General features: G+C 45.7%; 1 protein-coding gene across 1 annotated transcript; it reads right to left on the reverse strand.

Annotated features, from left to right (window-relative positions):
- Positions 1 to 5,554: 5,554 nt before the first annotated feature.
- Positions 5,555 to 6,231, reverse strand: LOC120668762. Its single transcript, XM_039948558.1, has one exon. It carries the CDS (start codon positions 6,098 to 6,100, stop codon positions 5,858 to 5,860), a length of 243 nt encoding a protein of 80 aa, XP_039804492.1. The 5' UTR covers positions 6,101 to 6,231; the 3' UTR covers positions 5,555 to 5,857.
- Positions 6,232 to 17,419: the final 11,188 nt, after the last annotated feature.

Here is a 17,419-nt window from a genome sequence, read left to right on the forward strand (position 1 = left end):
TTCCCCAAAGCATGCATATAAGCGCGATTATAGATGCACCAGTCCAGCACACATAAGCCAGCCAAAAAGAGATGCCATGCCACATGTCAGTCCGTCGGATTAAGGGAAGGCTCATCGATCAAATAGAATGAGCTGAAGCTGAGGGAGCCCGTCTGTACGAGCCGTCTAAGAGAAGGGTAATGATTTAGTCTAATGTTGGTTGCAAGAACTTTCAACTCATCTCTCAACCTATTTATATAATGGTTTAGTTTTCCACAATAAATGTATGGTCCATTTGTTTATCTCACAAAAATTCTTAGTTCTTGTGTCGAAGCTGGCTGCAAGCTAACAACCCACTTCTCTTCTCTCTTTTCTTCTCTATCCTCCACCTCAGCATTTTCTTCTCTCTCTAAGTTAAACGAGCGGCTGCACAGGAGCCGAGCCCAGCATTCCTGAGACGCGTGTGGGAGCTAGGGCCGCGGGAGCGTCCGATCCTACGGGCGGGCACATGGGTACCATTCAGGGCAGAGCTGCATGGAGGACGTTTAATTTACAACCCTCCCGTATGGAAATTTTTTAGTCTAGATAATCTAAAGACTAGATTCTAAAAGAATCAAGCTCTAATTTTATATTTTCTCTGTTCTAAAAATAAGTCATTCTAAGATTCAAAATTTGTCCCAAAGAACAAGTCATCTTACACTATTTAAAAGTGCATGTGCATGCAAGAATCAATTAGTGCCAAATATGGATAATAAATATGGAAAATATGGTCATTTTATCTTTTTATTAATTTATCTTAGAATTTTTAGAACAATTTGTTTTTTTCAAACGGAGGGGGTACAATTTTGAGCTAAAAAATTAAGGATCAAATTGGATTGTGAAGAGAACATTAGGACCATGGTCTATTACCACCCCTACCTACAAGTTCGAATAAGTTTCACAAAAAATACAAGCTTGAGTACAACGCGCCAATTCATCAAGAAACTGCACGTAGGTACACTATACCCTGCGCTCATGGATGGCGACGGCGACAAGCTGAGGACGGCGTGTTCTTGCCGGCCGCCGCCATGGACGCCACGGCCTTGGCCCACGCCATGAGCTGAGAGCTCCCGCTTCATTCGCTCCTCGCGCCTAAATAAAGCCTATAGATAGGTTCCTTACCGCCGAGGCGATCGTCTGAACACATGTTTAATTACAAGTATGTTTAATTTCACATTTTAATTAACACCCCTTGTTTTTCTTATCAGTTTAGTTTGGTTGGCCACAAACTGCACGCGTATCCTTCTTTTACATGTTTCAAGTTTGCACACGTTTAGGACTAACAATGCTAAGAGTTGATGCACTCCAAGTTTTTTGCTTGCTGAGATTTACAAGGCGGTATCATATTGACCAACCAAACTATCAAGCACGTCGAACGTTAATATTTTCAAGATGAAGTTTGACCTCATTTCCATTGGTTGAAAAACTAGAAGTATAGATGGTGCGTGGTTCTACAGAGGTTTCAAAGTTTAAAAGGTAAACGTTTAAGTGTGCATTTTTCTAAAAATGTAGCCTATCTATTATTTCTCTATTTAAATCTTAGTTATTCAAAAATAACAGATACAATTACAAGCAACCAAATATTATGAACATAAAAAAGTTGGATGTGACAAGTATCGTGTCAATAGATAGGTTATCTTTTTTAGAAAACTTTTGATACTCATTTTGTATGTTTTTAAAATGAATTACTTATAGATTAAGTTTAAATTTGAAGATTTTTAATTCTCACGAAATGGAAAACCACCTTTAAAACCACCTAAGAGGTCAAGTTTGCCCTGTTTTAACAGTTGGATGGTCTCTGTTATCCGATTTCATACTTAAGGTTGAAAATTGGACTTTTGTGATAGTATACCGGACTTTTCCCTTAATCTTTTTTTATCAAGGTACAACTCTAATCTAGGTAGGGAAAAGTCCACTTTGCACCCTCGAGCTATCACAAAAATTCAATTTTCAACCTTCAACTATAAAACTGGATAATAGAGACCATCGACTGTTGAAACAGGGCAAGTTTGGCCCACATGGTGATTTCAAAGGTGATTTTACATTTTGTGAAAAAATAAAAATATTTTAATTAAAACTAAAAATTCATAAGTAATTTATTTAAATTAGAAAGATATGAAACTAGTACCATAATTTTTCTGAAAATATGACATATCTACTGGCACTCTACTTCTCAAATGTTCGGATCTATTTTTTCATATTCCTAGTATTTTTTTGCTTCTAGTTATGCCTATTATTTTTTAATAAATAAGATTCAAATAGATCAATAATAGATAGTTTCATTTTTAGAAAACATTTGGTAGCCGTTTCATATTTGTATAATTTAAATGAATTAATTTTGATTTTTTAGATCTAATTAGATTTTTTATGATTTTTTTAAGAAATATAAAAATATCTTTGAAACCACCCTAAAGCCAAACTTGTCCGGTTGCAACAGTTGGATAGCTCTCGTTATCTAGTTTTGTAGTTGAAGGTTACAAATCGGACATTTGTAATAGTCAAAGGTGTAAACTGAACTTTTCCATCGGATCATCGGTATATTAGAGGAATAATAGGCAGAAACATTTGTTCAAACGAACTACTGTATTATATATGTACAAGATTAGTGCTGCTACCCTCGGTGTATTCCGAAAGAGTAGCAAAATATCTCTGTCGTGCTCAAGCTTACACTCGCCTTCCATCCATGCATCATGACCAAGAGCTATACTGGCCAGACGTCCATGAACATACAGGATGGCAGCAGCCACTTTGCAACTTGCTTCATGACAGGACGCCGATGTCGACTGAGTTATGACGTTGGCGTGGGAGGGATTTGTTAGAAATTTAGGCAATTTCGGGCACAATTTAATTCCAAAATTAAATATATATAAACTAGCAATATTTCTATGACATTAAGGAGTAAAATAAAACATGTGAACATGTTTATACTTATCACACAGATAAACATAAACAATATAAATAACCAAAGTTTCAGGGAGTACCCTGAAGCGGGGCCGTTGCCGGAGGCATTGGCTGCGCTGTTACCAACTGGAGTAGATATCTACTCGGTTGGCCTCAGTCGAAGTAGTCGAACTAAATCGGTGCAGGAAGAAGTTCGCAGTGCAGTCCCGCGAACGGTCACCAAGATGTAGTCGACGTAGTCGTTCGGCCACCAGAATGTAGTCGACGTAGTCGTTCGGCTCGTCCACCAGGAAGTAGTCGTTCAATCGTGCAAAGCCTTTGTATTTTTGAGCAGTCACGCTAAAGCGTTACCCAAAAACCTGATTGCCCGCCTATCCCGTGCAGGATCTCAAGGCGAGCAAGGTTTCGGAGGCCTGCGCACGCTAATTCTGTGCGCGCAGAAATTAGCATTGGGGAACTCAGTTGTTGCAACTGGAGAGGGAGAAGAGAGGAGCCGAGTTGCCTCAGTGCTCTGGTGCAGAATGGATGAGGGGAATTGCACTTCTTATATAGTGACTCAGGTGCTCAGGATCGTTGAACCTGGACACCATCAGAGTCATTTAGGTGATGCGGTTATGGCCATTAATTACAGATTTAATTGCACGTTTAATCGCACGATTAATTGCTGTCAACGGCAAAATAGCCATCGCACCGCACCGCACCGCACCGCACCTGCACGTCACGTCCGGCCGCGCACGCGCATGCGCACGCGCACCGCACCGCCCGTCCGGCCGGCCGGCCGCGCCGCGCCGCGCCTCATCTCGGCCTCTGCCACGGCCACGGCCACGGCCCGGCCCGGCTCGGCGAGGCGAGCGAGCGCGCGCATGGTTCACCATCCTCCTCTTACCGGCTTCACAAGTGGTGTACACGAAGTCCACTTTTTAAGTCGGTTGAGATCCTCCTCAATTCCCGGTACGGAATTAAGCATTGATTCCCTAGCATTAATAGTGGGATTTAAATTCTTTTAATGCTTTAGAAGTAATGGGCCAAGCCCATTACTCCAACAGGATTTGTGTTCCAGCGCGGTTTATTTAGGGATGGGAGGTTGGCGGCGATCATTCAGTTGTGAGGAAATTGAGTCGCTAATGGTGGCTGTCACATTCTCATCGTTGATCCTGACTCCTGAGACAGCGGTGTGCGCAAGATCTTGATCGACGTGAATTAGGTGCGGGCCGAGGCTGTTACTTGCTGCCTGCTTTTCCTCATTTTTCTAAAAGGGTTACCATGCATGGTCAGTTCTTTTGGCTTGATGTAGCCACTTCCGATGTGGTGGCTAGTAGGGTTGTTAATTGATAACCTTAGGTGCACCTCCAACTCTTTTTAGTTCAAAATTTTGTAATATTTCTTCGAGATCTCAATTTGAAAAATTAGTACAAAACTTTGAATTAAAAAGGGTTGGAGATACACATAAGGATTATCAATTAACACCCTTAGTGGTTAGTAAATACTGTTACTTGCCATGACAGATGTATGCTAATTAGATATTATTCTTTTTTTTTTGCTTTGGAAAAATTGAACATGGTATTCTCTTTTTTTTCACCATAAAGTATTACAGTTATCTTCTATTCACTTCATAACATGGAAGAATTCTAGAATTGGACTAGTATCAAACTCTCAATCCATTGTATCATGTCACTCTTTCTAAAATTGTCATATCATAGAAATACTTGTATGTTATAATTAAGCCAATGCATAATATCTTAATTGTCTATTTCTTAGAATTCCCAAGTCAATTAATCGTTCCTTGGATGTCAAGTCAAAGTTGTATATATATTTCATCAAGACTAAGCTTTCTTCTCTTTCTTCCTTAGCTCTATACCATGTCAAAAAAAATTATGTATCACTTATTTAATGTCATGGTATAATGTGCTGGTAGTAGCTTTGTTGCAACATAATGAAACGTACTATCGGTAAATAATAGACATATTCAGGAACTGGGATTAATATCGCTAGGCCCTGAAAGTTTGTACAACAATTGTAACTATCCAAAACAGTCCTCGAGGATACTGTGACCAGCATATGTCTTAGCTTTTTGGATGCGAGAAGACGCGCGCATGTGTCTGAGTGTACGTACACCAACACGATTTTTATTTCAGGCTATGGATTTGGCTCTGCCATGTACATCGTGTTGGTGTATAGGCTGATGAATATTATTTCATATTCCACCATTAAAAAAAGGCAACGTATGTTATATAAACCACATTCGTATGCAAACTATAGAAACTCCAATCTGAGCCATTAGATCAATATCCAAAGGGCATGGAGGGTGAGATAATTTTACAATCTGGACCCGCCCTTGGATTGGGTAATCACATTTTTGCAAATCCTCCCTCCCACACCCCTGCGTCACTCCCCTTGAATGTTGATCCGATGGCCCAGGTTGGAGTTTCTATAGTTTGTATAGCATAGAGTTAGTCTACGATGGTCTTTTTTCCCCCCTTTTTTGGATGATCATAATTCAGGTAGTACGTATGTGTTCAGAGTTAAGGAAACCTGCTCAGGTACTCACCTGCGTTTTAGCCTTAGCAGTTCAGTCCTAGTTTCACCAACTTAACATCAACGTACAGCAGTAATAGGGTCGATCGAAAATCATAAGTTGTTCAGCAGTTCAGGGCTCCAGACATATCAATCTTGATCATATATACATATGTACCGAGAAAATAATATGTTACAAAATAGAAAGATGGGGCATCTGTTTTAGACTCCCCTCCCCAATAAGAAAATTATTATACAATATAACAAGAAGAAATAATGGATCAGCTAGCGTTTCCCCAAGCAAAGTGCAGCAAGCATAAGTAAGGTAGCTAAACAAGCTGCATAGCACGTGCATCTCACAATTCAGATTGCAACGTAGTATATATGCAACCGGTGCACTTGGGGTTGGAAACCGTACGCTATACTATATGCCAGGACGGCGGCGGCGGCGGCGAGAGGCGTTCTTGCCGGCGGCCGCCATGGACGCCACGGCCTTGGCCCACGCCACGAGCTCCCGCTTCATCCGCTTCTCGTCGCCCCAGACCACCAGGTCCACCGGCCGGCCCGTCTCCGCGGCAAGGAACGCCACCGCCGCCGCCCCGGCCAAGACCTCCTCGTCGCCGCCCGCGGCCGGGAACGGCCGCGCCATCTCCGCTCCCGGAGCCATGTCGAACGGCCCGCGCACGCGCGCACCACTCCTCCCGACCGGCCGGTCGCTGGTCAGGCTGGCACGAGGAATGATGTAGAACTCGGCGCTCGGCGCGCCCTCCCGTCGCGTCTTTATACGCGGTCGGGCGCGCGCCGCAAGCGCCGGCGGCTCGCGTAATATCTGGCGCGCGCATAGCATATTCCTCCGCGCATCAGAAGAAGTCTACGTAACCCCCTTAACTATCAAGGTCGGAGCACTTAACCCCCAACTATAAAACCGAATATCTAACACCCCCAACTATTAAATACCGTGTACTTAGCCCTCTGGGGCAGTTTTGCTAAGTGGTTTCGCCATATCTAAACGCTGACGTCAACGTCCAGCGTGGCGAAACCGCTTAGCAAAACCGCCCCAGGGGGCTAAGTGCACGGTATTTGATAGTTGGGGGTGTTAAATATCCGGTTTTATAGTTGGGGGGGTTAAGTGATCCGACCTTGATAGTTAGGGGGTTATGCAGACTTCTTCCGCGCGGGATCGTGTGACGCGGAGCGGGCCGCGTGCGTCTGCGGATCGATCCGGCTGGGTGCGTCGCGGTCCGGTTTCTGGACGGGCGCCGTGGCATGTGGTGCCGTCGTGTCTCACTACACGTAGGTTTCGGATACGATCCTCGGCGAGGTACGATCGGCAAGCTAGCAAACGTGCTGGGACACGGCCGGATCACCATCCGTTCTTGTCGGAACATACACGAGGGTGGTGGCGCGACGTGCGTGCGCGTTCAGTCCGCGCCTGCTGCGCGCGCGCTACGTAGGCTGACACATCCTCGCCGTGTTCGCGGACGTTGTCGCGGTGCACGCAACGGGCGTTGCCTAGCGACCTCGCGCGCGCAGCGGAACGGGAACGGAATCCTGCTCGACGACGACGGCGATGGCGGGGGAGTGGGGAACCACATGCGCCGCGAGCGCCCCGGTGGCCGGCGGACCGGCAGGCCGAGGAGCTCCACAGGACAGGAGCATGGTCCCGGCCGTGGACTTGTTGTGGACCTGCGCGCGGGCGGGGTCTCCATTTTCAGAGTGGTTCAATATCCCCAGCGCGCTGTCGTGAGGGTGATGGATCATGGATGGGTTAAGCTGTGAAAGGGGTAGCTAGGTTTGGTGCTGCTCCTGCTAGCTGCACTCTGTTACTGTTAGGGGCTAATATAGCAAGATCGACTCAGCTTCCTTAAAGACGAAGCATGCAGCTCCGGCAGGTATGGTAAGTGTTGCTTGTTGAGCTTGCGCAGACGGTAGTGTAGTGTCTCTGATGAGAGTATAGAGGGGTGCATGCAATGGTAAGGTCTGAACAATCATTTTTTTCTTTTTGCGAAAGTCTGAACAATCAAATTAAGTAGCTAGACAGACGTGAATGTTTACGGCTGTGATTTCGATCCGATTCATTTCATGTCACGGTATCGCCTTCTTTCTTTCATTCCTACACCACCACATACACCACCCTTGAGGATCTGCAAGATATCATTCGTTCATCGCTTCTTCTCTGCTCGCCGTAGGCTCTTCTTCTGTCCAGCTACTCATGGGCCCCGGCCTTTCGTTATCCTTCTCTCCTAAACCACGAAACGAGTATCATCAACGCAGCAGGTTAGCATCAAGTAACCTCGCCCGGCATTCAACACGACCAATGCAAGGACGGCTCTAAGCAACGGATCCGCATATTCCAAAGGATTCGATAGCCCTGGTGGCGACGTGACACCTACAAATTAAGACCTGCTTCCTTAGTTCTCGAAAGCAACTATGTTCAGATTTGTCATAACCAAAAACTTTTTAACTTTGAGTATAAATAGCCAAAAAAAAGAAATGATGTTTTGTAGATTTATTGAAAACCAGCAGCTATCAAAATAATATGCAATTTTTTTGTATCTAAGATACATATTTTCAGTGATATTGCTGGTTAAAGATAAAAAATATAATGTTTGAAATATTTTTGTATCTAAATGTAACTATATCATTAGCCATCCAGATTAGTCCTCCCATTCTGTACTATTGTGGCACGTATACGTTATGAGCAAATAATATCTCTGTTGTGTTCGATCTGAAAGCTCGCCTTCACCACAGCAAAACTACAATGGCATCTTTTTTTTTTCTTTTGCGATCGTGTGTCTGAGCACGTTTTTTATTAAGAGAGAATACCGAACATTGTTCAGCTGGCTTGTCATCCAATCAGCCAATATTGTTTTTCTCTCGTACCAAATCAGCACCAGCCACCAACCACAAGTCAGTCAGCAGTACTTTTATCTTACAACAAATCAGCACTAGCCATCAGACACAGCCAGCCGAACAGAGTTCTTTGATGCACCGGCAATGCCATCAACATGGTGCGGGTGCCGGGTGGAGGAATCTCAAATCTTAGTGGCAACGCAACCATAGAGTTGAATGCTGAAGAGTGTTGGTGTTGCAACAGCGATCGCTCTCTTGATGGCATGCTAATAACGGCGGCCAGGATTATGTAGTGTACTAGTGTTGCATGCTTTCAATCAATAATTAGGGGTCATGGTTATCACATCTTTTCTCTTTTCTTTTCTGTTTTTTTTTTGTAGCCACACCTCAATTGTGGTTGCTAGCATATAGTGTGTCTCTTGTCTATAGATGGCCAACGGGCCGACCCGGCCCGGGCCCGACCCGGCCCGGGCCCGACATAAGCACGGCACGGAAGAGGTCGGGCCGGCCCGGCACGTCGTGCCTCCCGGGCCGTGACTATCGGGCCCACGGGCTCAACCATCGGCCTAGGCACGGCACTACGGGCCGATTTTCGTGCCGGGTCAGCCCGCCAAGCCCGTGCAAAATACCGGGCCGCGCCAGCCCACAACCCAATAACCTTGCCACACCTTAAACGATTCAGCTCATCCAACAGTCCATAATTTTCACAATTTCATCTACAACAGAAGTATAAAACTACAAAGATTCACAAATCACAAGTCAAACTCAGATTCTAACAAAGAAAATGAGAAGTTGAGAACCAAAAGGCAATGAGTAACCAAAATGAGCTGTTTGTGCAATGCTGCCTCATTAAAAACCTTTCTATGTAAAACTCACCCTTGTGAGAAACCCTAGAAAGGAAAAAAGAGTGCAGCCAGCTCTAAATTAAGTCTTAATAGTTATTACAGACCATTGTTCAAATGTCTCAAAATGAGTCTCATTGAGTCACTCTCACTCAGTCTCACACTCCCAAGTCTCAACTCAGTCTCTCAAACTCTCACACTAAGTACCATCAGCAGGGACAGCAGCCCCAGGTTCCTCTTCATCAAGATACAAATTCTTGAAAGAATCTTCCAAATCTTGGTTGTCCATAGAGTGTTGTTCCCTTCTGTCTCCTAGTTCCCAATCCTTTATGCTGGTGAGCATCTCCACAGTTTCAGGCAACAAGCGGCGTCGTCGCTCTTCAATTATCCTGCCTGTCAAACTGAAACAAGATTCTGAATAGATAGTAGATACAGGAACTGCCATAATATCTCTAGCCATTATAGATAGGATTGGAAAGGTTAGTTTGTGGTCACACCACCAGAGAAGTATATCAAAGTCATCATCATAAGCAGTGACATTGTCACTGTCCAGATAAACTGAGAGCTCACAAATAGCAGAACCAGAAGCAGAAGAAGTGGGGGCAGAGGTAGGAGAAGGACCAACAACACCTGTTACTGCTCCAAAAATTCTTCCCCATGCTTGTTTTTTCTTACCTGTATGGTTTGATGGTTGTGCAGCCCTTTGAGACCTAGCTGCACCAAACTTGATCTCATATTGGTTAAGCAAATACTAGTTTTCACCTCAACATAATATGCACTGTACTCAGAACTAGTGCACTGAGCAAGCAATTGCAGAACATTATAGAAACCTTTTATCTTAGCTCTGGGGTCAAGAATGAATGCATATGAATATAACAGAGGTATATCCTGCCAATATTTAAGAAATTTAAGTTTCATAGGATATACAACAGCTCTTAGATTCTGATCTCTTTCACATGCATGCAAATGAGAAGCAATCTCCAGAATATGATGCATCATTAATGGACTGGTTGGATAGTACACACCAGAAAGAACAACAGTAAAGTCATAAAATAATTCAAGAAACTCCAATATCTTTTCAGCAACATACCAGTGATTTGCAAACAACAATTGGGAGCCATAATTGGAATTACTGAAAACAGTAAGCACATGCTGATATAGAACCAAGTGTTTAAGCATTAGGTATGTAGCATTCCATCTAATATCCATATCTAAGTCAAACTTTCTAGGTCTAACACCTTGAGCAATACAATAGTTCTTGAACATAGCAATTCTTTGATTAGAGGATTTCAAGAAATTGATTGTAGTTCTAAAATCTTCTATATAAGGTATCAACCCTTTTAAGCCAGATTTCACAATCAGAGTAATGACATAACAAGCACAACGTTGATGCACAACACTAGGTGAAGGATCAGGACCCAAATAACCAGCAAACATAGGTGTCAAAGTGTTCATAGCCCTAGCATTAGAAGAAGCATTATCTAGAGTAACAGAGAAGATCTTGTCAATCAAACAATACTCCTCAACAACAGTAGCAATTCTAGTAGCAATATTGACACCAGAATGTGACACCTCAATCAACCTAAGACCAATTACATTTTTCTCTAACTCCCAATCAGCATTCATAAAGTGAGCAACAACAGATATGTAGTCCTCCTTAGCATTACCAGACCAAATGTCTGAAGTCAAAGCAATAGAGGAAGCAGCAGACAGCACAGAATTCTTAAGCACATCACGGCGTTCAGTAAAAAGCATAGCAAGATCTCTAGTGGTGCTTTGTCTAGATACCTTAACAAACCTAGGTTATGAGCATGAACAATGTACTCTTCCCAAGCCCTGTGTCTCACCTATACCTAATGGCAGATCAAGTCTAGCAATCAAACGACACAACTCAAATCTAGCAACAGCAGGTTTATACTCCCAGTTATGCACAGAACCATCAGAATTAAAAGCAAGCCTAGACTGAACCCTTGCAGCTCGATTAGCCTTTTGCCTACAAGACTCCTGATGCATTTTCAAGTGTCCAGTGCCAGCCTTAGATCTAGCAGACAGAGTATTCTTACAGATTTTACAGATGGCTTTAGTGCAAACCTTCTTACCATTCACATTCTCACAGATCTGCTCAAAATCAGCCCAGACTTTAGATTTACGCTTACCATTAACAACAACAGTTGAGGTTGTGTCGACGGCATCAGTGCTGGTGGAGTCGACCGTGGTCCGTGTCCTCATCGCACCTTCACCACCGCCGCCGTCCAGATCGATCGGAGCAGAGTCGCTGCCGACACCGACACCCAACAGGGCAGCAGCATCCTCAAGGATGTCGTCGTCATCCTCGGAGCGCAGCCCTGCCGCGATCAGGTCGTCGTTGCTGGTCAAGGGATAGACGACATCATCCTCGGCCATGACGCCCTCGACCGTGGAGGGACCTCCAGCACCGTTCCTCAACAGTGCTAGTGGCCACCGTGCTCGCTCAAACCCACTAGTGGTAGAGGACGAAGCATCGGCTACCGACCTGCAAATGGAGGAAAAGGTGGAAGAACACCCAGATCAGATTAGGTTAGGGTTAGGGTTTGGGTTAGGGTTACTGACCTGCGCAACCGGAGCCCGGTGCCGGAGAAGACGATGCCCAACCAGAGGAATCACAGCGACAAGGATTAGCTTGGAAGGCGAGCAGCGGCGGAGGGACGAACGGGGAGACGAACTCACATGGTCATAGCAAGAGCGAGGAGAGGGAGAGGGGATGAGAGGGAGAGGGGATCGATCTGAGCACTCAGTGTTGGGGAGAGGACGAGCCGGAGAGGACCACCAGCAGCGGCCGGCGACCGGAGTCGAGGAGGACGACGGCGTCGACGGGAGAGAGCGAGTCGTGGGAGCGCGGCGCGGAGCGGGCGAGGCGAGGCGACTGCGGCTGCGGGTGGGTGGGCTGGGTGGATTAGGTTAGGGTTTGGCCGGGGGGAGGGGCGCCCGCGCGGGGTATATAGGGGAGGGGGGTCGGCCGCTGTCGGGTCGGCCATTAGAAGCCGGGCCATGCCGGGCTGGCATGGCATGCCTGGGGTCCGGCCCAAGCACGGCCTGCTGAGTTGGGCCGGGCCAGCACGGGCCCACAGGCTGTCGGGCCGGGTCGTGCTCGAGCCAAGCCGAAAAAGCGTGCTCCGGGCCGGGCCATCGGGACTCGGGCTGCATGGCTTTCTATACTCTTGTCATAGAGATATCTTGCAGGTTAAAGATTTTTCTTTGATTTGAGAAAAGATGGCACAAAGGAATTTTTATAACACTGACGACCAATGTTTTCTTTTCTTTTTGTTTTGGACTTCTTCATTCTGGTAACCATCAGCAACCAGCACTTCACGTTGAAACAAAATCTATACACGACACCCTTGAATCCTCCACACAGATGCCATTTGCAGCTAACACAATCCGCGACAAGCTACAGTCCTGTATCCTTTCCAACTAATGATTAGCTAACTACTTGATAATAGTTTCTTTTAGCGAGCTAAAGATTAGCTAACTAGTCATTAACTGGGTCTATTTGGATCCACCAACTGATTACTAATTGTTAATACGAATAGACCATGCTACCCCTACGTTTATGCGCTAGGACTTCGGTAGCTCTGTGTTGGGGGTAGTAAGGTCTTTTGACCTTTCTAGTTAGGATTAGTTGGGTTAGCTAATGGGATTCTACTCTTTCAATTAGCTAGGATCTTTAGTTGCTCAAATAGCTGCCCTGTTTGGATCCATAATAGCTAAATTTAGCTAGTTAACCATTAGCTATAGTATCCAAAGAGAACCTAAGTACTAGTATTACATTTTCTAGAGCATACAGAGACCTCACAAGTAATGAACTTAAAAATCCTTAGTTAAGCCTCTAAACTCCCAAAAGGACGCCATCATCTCGCTCAAACCAGATTATGTACTTGGAATCGCAAGAACAAGGTTTGTTGCATCTCCAGAATTGCCCGGATCTATCATGCTCAACCGAGAATTATACAGATTCAGGCGAGCAATTTCCAATGTTAGTGATGTGCTAATAGATTGCAAAACGTTCGTTTTGATGTATGTTACTTCAACAGTGTATATACAATTGCTTGGGAGAAAAATTGCACTGTACATTTCCACGATCATCCTATACATACGGTACATAAAGAACTCCTCTACAAGAATCAGCATATGGACAAACTGTGAGAAGCTGTTGTCCCAGTAGTCAGTGAACATCGGCACTGTTCCTGCTTAAGCTCACTGATATCTAGTACTCCCTCCATTCTTTTTTATATGACATCATTGACTTTTTTTTCAACTTTGACCAATATTATTTAATTAATCAGTTAGTTAAATGAAGTGAAATGAGTACATTTACGTCTATCATCAAGAGTCACTTGAATATAACTTGAAAATTTGGCTATTTGCATAAATATTTATAGAAAAGACGAATAGTCAAACGAAGAAAAAAAATCAATGGTATCGTATATTTAAGAGCGGAGGGAGTAGTGAAGATTCCGGTGGCCATGCACCGAATTAGGGGAAGGCTCGATCTATGTACAAGCTCGATCGATTACTGCAAGCCGATCCATCAAGGAATTTGATGGACGCACTATCCCCGGCGTCTCATGGATGGCCACGGCGACGATGGCGAGGTGGCGGAAGAAGTGTTCTTGCCGGCCGACGCCATGGACACCACGGCCTTGGCCCACGCCACGAGCTCCCGCTTCATCCGCTTCTCGTCGCCCCAGATCGACGGGTCCACCGTCCGCGCCCAGTCCGTCTCCGCGGCGAGGACCGCCGTCGCCGCCGACCAGGCCGAGACCTCGCCGTCGCCGCCCACGGCCGGGAACGGCCCCGCCATCCCAGCCCCCAAATCCATGGCAGCAGCAGCAGCAACGATCGGCGTAGTATGTATCAGTGGAGAGGCTAAGGCCGGGTGATGTGGTGATGAGCCTGCGTGAGGACTGAGGAGGGAGGGAGGATGACTGGCACGTGGCACAACTCGCCGCGCCGACCCGTCGTTAAGCGGGCGGCGCGCCCCGGCGGCGGCTCGCGTAATATCCGGCGGGCGCGCGCGCATATTCCTCCGCGCCGGGGAATCGAGTGACGCCGAGCGAGCCGTGTCTGCCCCGCCGAGCGCATGTTTGGATCGGTCTGGCTGGCTGGGGCGGCGCGGTCCGGCGTCGATGACCGCGCGTGGAATGAGACGCGCACCATGGCGTGGCGGCCTCGCGGCTCGCGCCCTTGGAGCTGCTACACCTCCAAGTGCTGCACGTTTCGGATACGGTCGATCGATCCTAGGAGTGGTGCGATCGAAAAGCAAACGTCCCGGAACACGCATCGCGGATACCGATCTCGAGTCTCCAGCTGCGAGCTGCTGCTACACTCCAAACGTGCCTTCGTCGTAGAGGCGGAGCTAGCAAAAAATTCTAGGTGGGACAGGCCGGCAAGGGGCCGCCGACGGGGCGCGGCAGGCGAGTTCCCGGCGGCTAGGTGGGGCATATGCCCCACCCTGCGTGACGGGTGGCTCCGCCACTGCTTCGTCGTCGTCATCGTGCACGCCGCTCGCGTCTGCGTCGGTCGCCTGGTAACCTCGGACGCGCAGCGGAAGGGAACGGAATCCTGCTCCACTCCAGGATGCCTCGGGACCACTTGCCCGGCGCGCTGGTGACCACAGACCAGGCCCCGATCGAGGAGCACCACACGAGCGTTGAGCTGCGGGACTTGTACATGGACCTGCACCGAGTCTTCATTTTCAGCGTGCTTCTTGCCATGAGGGCGATGCTGTGCTGGTCCGGCACTGTTTAGTGGTTACGGTCATCCATGACAAATTGACGATGCTACATAAAATAAATAAGACGACCCTGAGATGGTATCCATTGATCAGCTCCTGACGATGCATCTGGCCCCCACATCATGTCACTGTGCAAGATTTCAATTTCCTCATCGCCTCCTCTGCTCACCGCTTCGACCCAGCTAATCCTGGGCCCCGGCCTTTCGTTATCTTCTCTCCTAACCACTAGCTTCATCATCGCAGGTTAGCAACTTAGCATCACCTAATCTCGGCATTGATCAACGTACTTCGCGACCGAGGACACGGCTCTAAGCAACAACAGATCCGTATGTTCGAGGGATTCGGTACCGCCGGCGACGTGGCACTTATAAAAATTAAGCTACATTCCAATCTCCAACACCAACATATATAATTACTTATTTCTTTTCCCAATACTAAAGAATTATCTTTTTAGTAATGAAGATACTCTAGCAGATTACCAATTCATTCTCAATGCTAAAATAGTTTTGGTGATTCCCTCTACCCTATCTTTGCTTTGAGTAATCTACTGCAGCACAGACTACAAAAACAAAAAAAATATTATTAGAGATAGAGATAGAAAATATATATAGAGCGAGGGTAGGTAATCTGCCGAAGGTGCTCTAGTACCCCACTCTGTAATTGGTATCTATAGTACATGGCGTTCGATCGAGCTCAAGCTCGCCTTCACGACAGCAAATGTAGAGCGACATCCTCGCTCGATGCTTAAGAACTGCGCGAGGCGGTAGAATCGCGTGGCATCTGAGATTTTGGCCATCCCTTTCGCAACTTACAAGATCATTCGCGGGGGCAGTGGCGATCACTCACTCGATGCCAAGCAAATTCGGCAGCTAACGGCGGCGGCGCGGAACACGTAGTGGCGTGCTTTCAATAGAAAAAGATTATATATATGGAATTATGATATTATTCTTTTTTTCTTTTTCTTTTGCTTTATGTAGCCACCTCTTGAGGTCTTGTTCAATTACACAGGGGAAGAGGGGGGCATTGCTGAGGATTGAGAGGCAATTCAATTTATTGGGAATTTAATCCTTTCTAACCTACTCTAATTCTCTTGAATTTCCTTCCAACCGAATAAGATCTGATGGGTTTTATAAGCAAATAGTGTCAGCATCACGTGTCGTGAAAGATTTTTCTTTCTTTTCTTTTATTGGCGTTGTAAAGGGCACCTGTCGTGAAGCTTTCTTTTTTTATTTTTTTTGGAAAAAGACGACACGGAGGAATTTATGTGCACTCGTTGAAGCGTTACAATCAATCTGATCAATTCCTAGGCTAGAAGAATTCGCGAGTTATTGGCTTAGAGTAAATGCATGAATAGCCATTATACTTATTATCATGTTTCAGTTTTGCCATCGTATTTTGGGAGCAAGAACAATAATTTCGCCCGCTGCTGGCGAAATGGCTCCAGCGTGGACAGCATGCAGCACTCTCTCTCCTGCTCTTCTCTCTTCTGGGACAACAACTTGCAGCCTTGGGAGCCAATAGGAAACCGAGAAGCACGCAGCACAGTGTTCTTCGCCCGCTTTTTGCCAGCGCATCACCAGATGCTCGCTCCACTCTCTCTTCTATTTTCTCTCTTCTCCATGTCGGATACCACCCGCTCCCAACCCATCATAATACTTGCTCCGAGAAGTGCAAATTGCGGCCACTAAAGTTGTTTGACTCTATCAATACGGTCATTACCTTTGTAGCCATACGAATTTGGATGACATGGCATCCAACATGGAGTTGTTTTTTTTTTGCAAATTGCTCCCTCTCATTTGAGTTATTTGAGGCTATAATGGCTACAATCAAGAAGAATAAGGCAACAGAGGCACGGGCAAGGAAGGAAAAGGCTGCACAGAAGAAAGCAGCTCTTGCTCAAGCTAAGGTTGAGGATGCACAAAACAGAGCAGCAGTTTTGGAGGAAAAAAGGATTGCAGCTTAAGAGAGAAAATCGTTAACGATTGCAAAAGAAAAAAGAAAGAAAAAGCAGCTGCTAAAATGTTTTGCTCAAGTAGAAAATGGAAGATACTATCACCGAACCATATAGAGGTTCTGAAATTGCCTTGCATTTTGTACTTTCAATCATGAGTAAAATACATGAATGGCTATTGTACTTGTCAACATGTTTCAATTTGACTGTCAGATTCGGAAAAGTGTAAATCGTGGTCATTAAACTTGTCGACGTAAGGTCAGTTTGGCCATTGTAATTATTAAGTTCTAAATTTAGCCACTAAACTTGCCTTCACTAATCTAATATAATAATTAGCTTTTCAATACTACACATTTGGATGATGTGGATCGACCATATGGCATCATCTAGCATGATCAAATTGTGATATGGATTGGAACACTATTTTCTTTTTAGGCGAATAGTTGTAGACCTAAGAACCCTAAGCAATAGTAAATAATCAATCTACTAATTGTATAGTCCGTTCATTGCCCATCAATCCATCTATTTGCAATTCATTTCCACATCAATATTAGAGCGGTGTCAATA

This window comes from Panicum virgatum, chromosome 4N (genome assembly GCF_016808335.1).
Source record: "Panicum virgatum strain AP13 chromosome 4N, P.virgatum_v5, whole genome shotgun sequence".
NCBI classification, from domain to species: Eukaryota; Viridiplantae; Streptophyta; class Magnoliopsida; order Poales; family Poaceae; genus Panicum; species Panicum virgatum.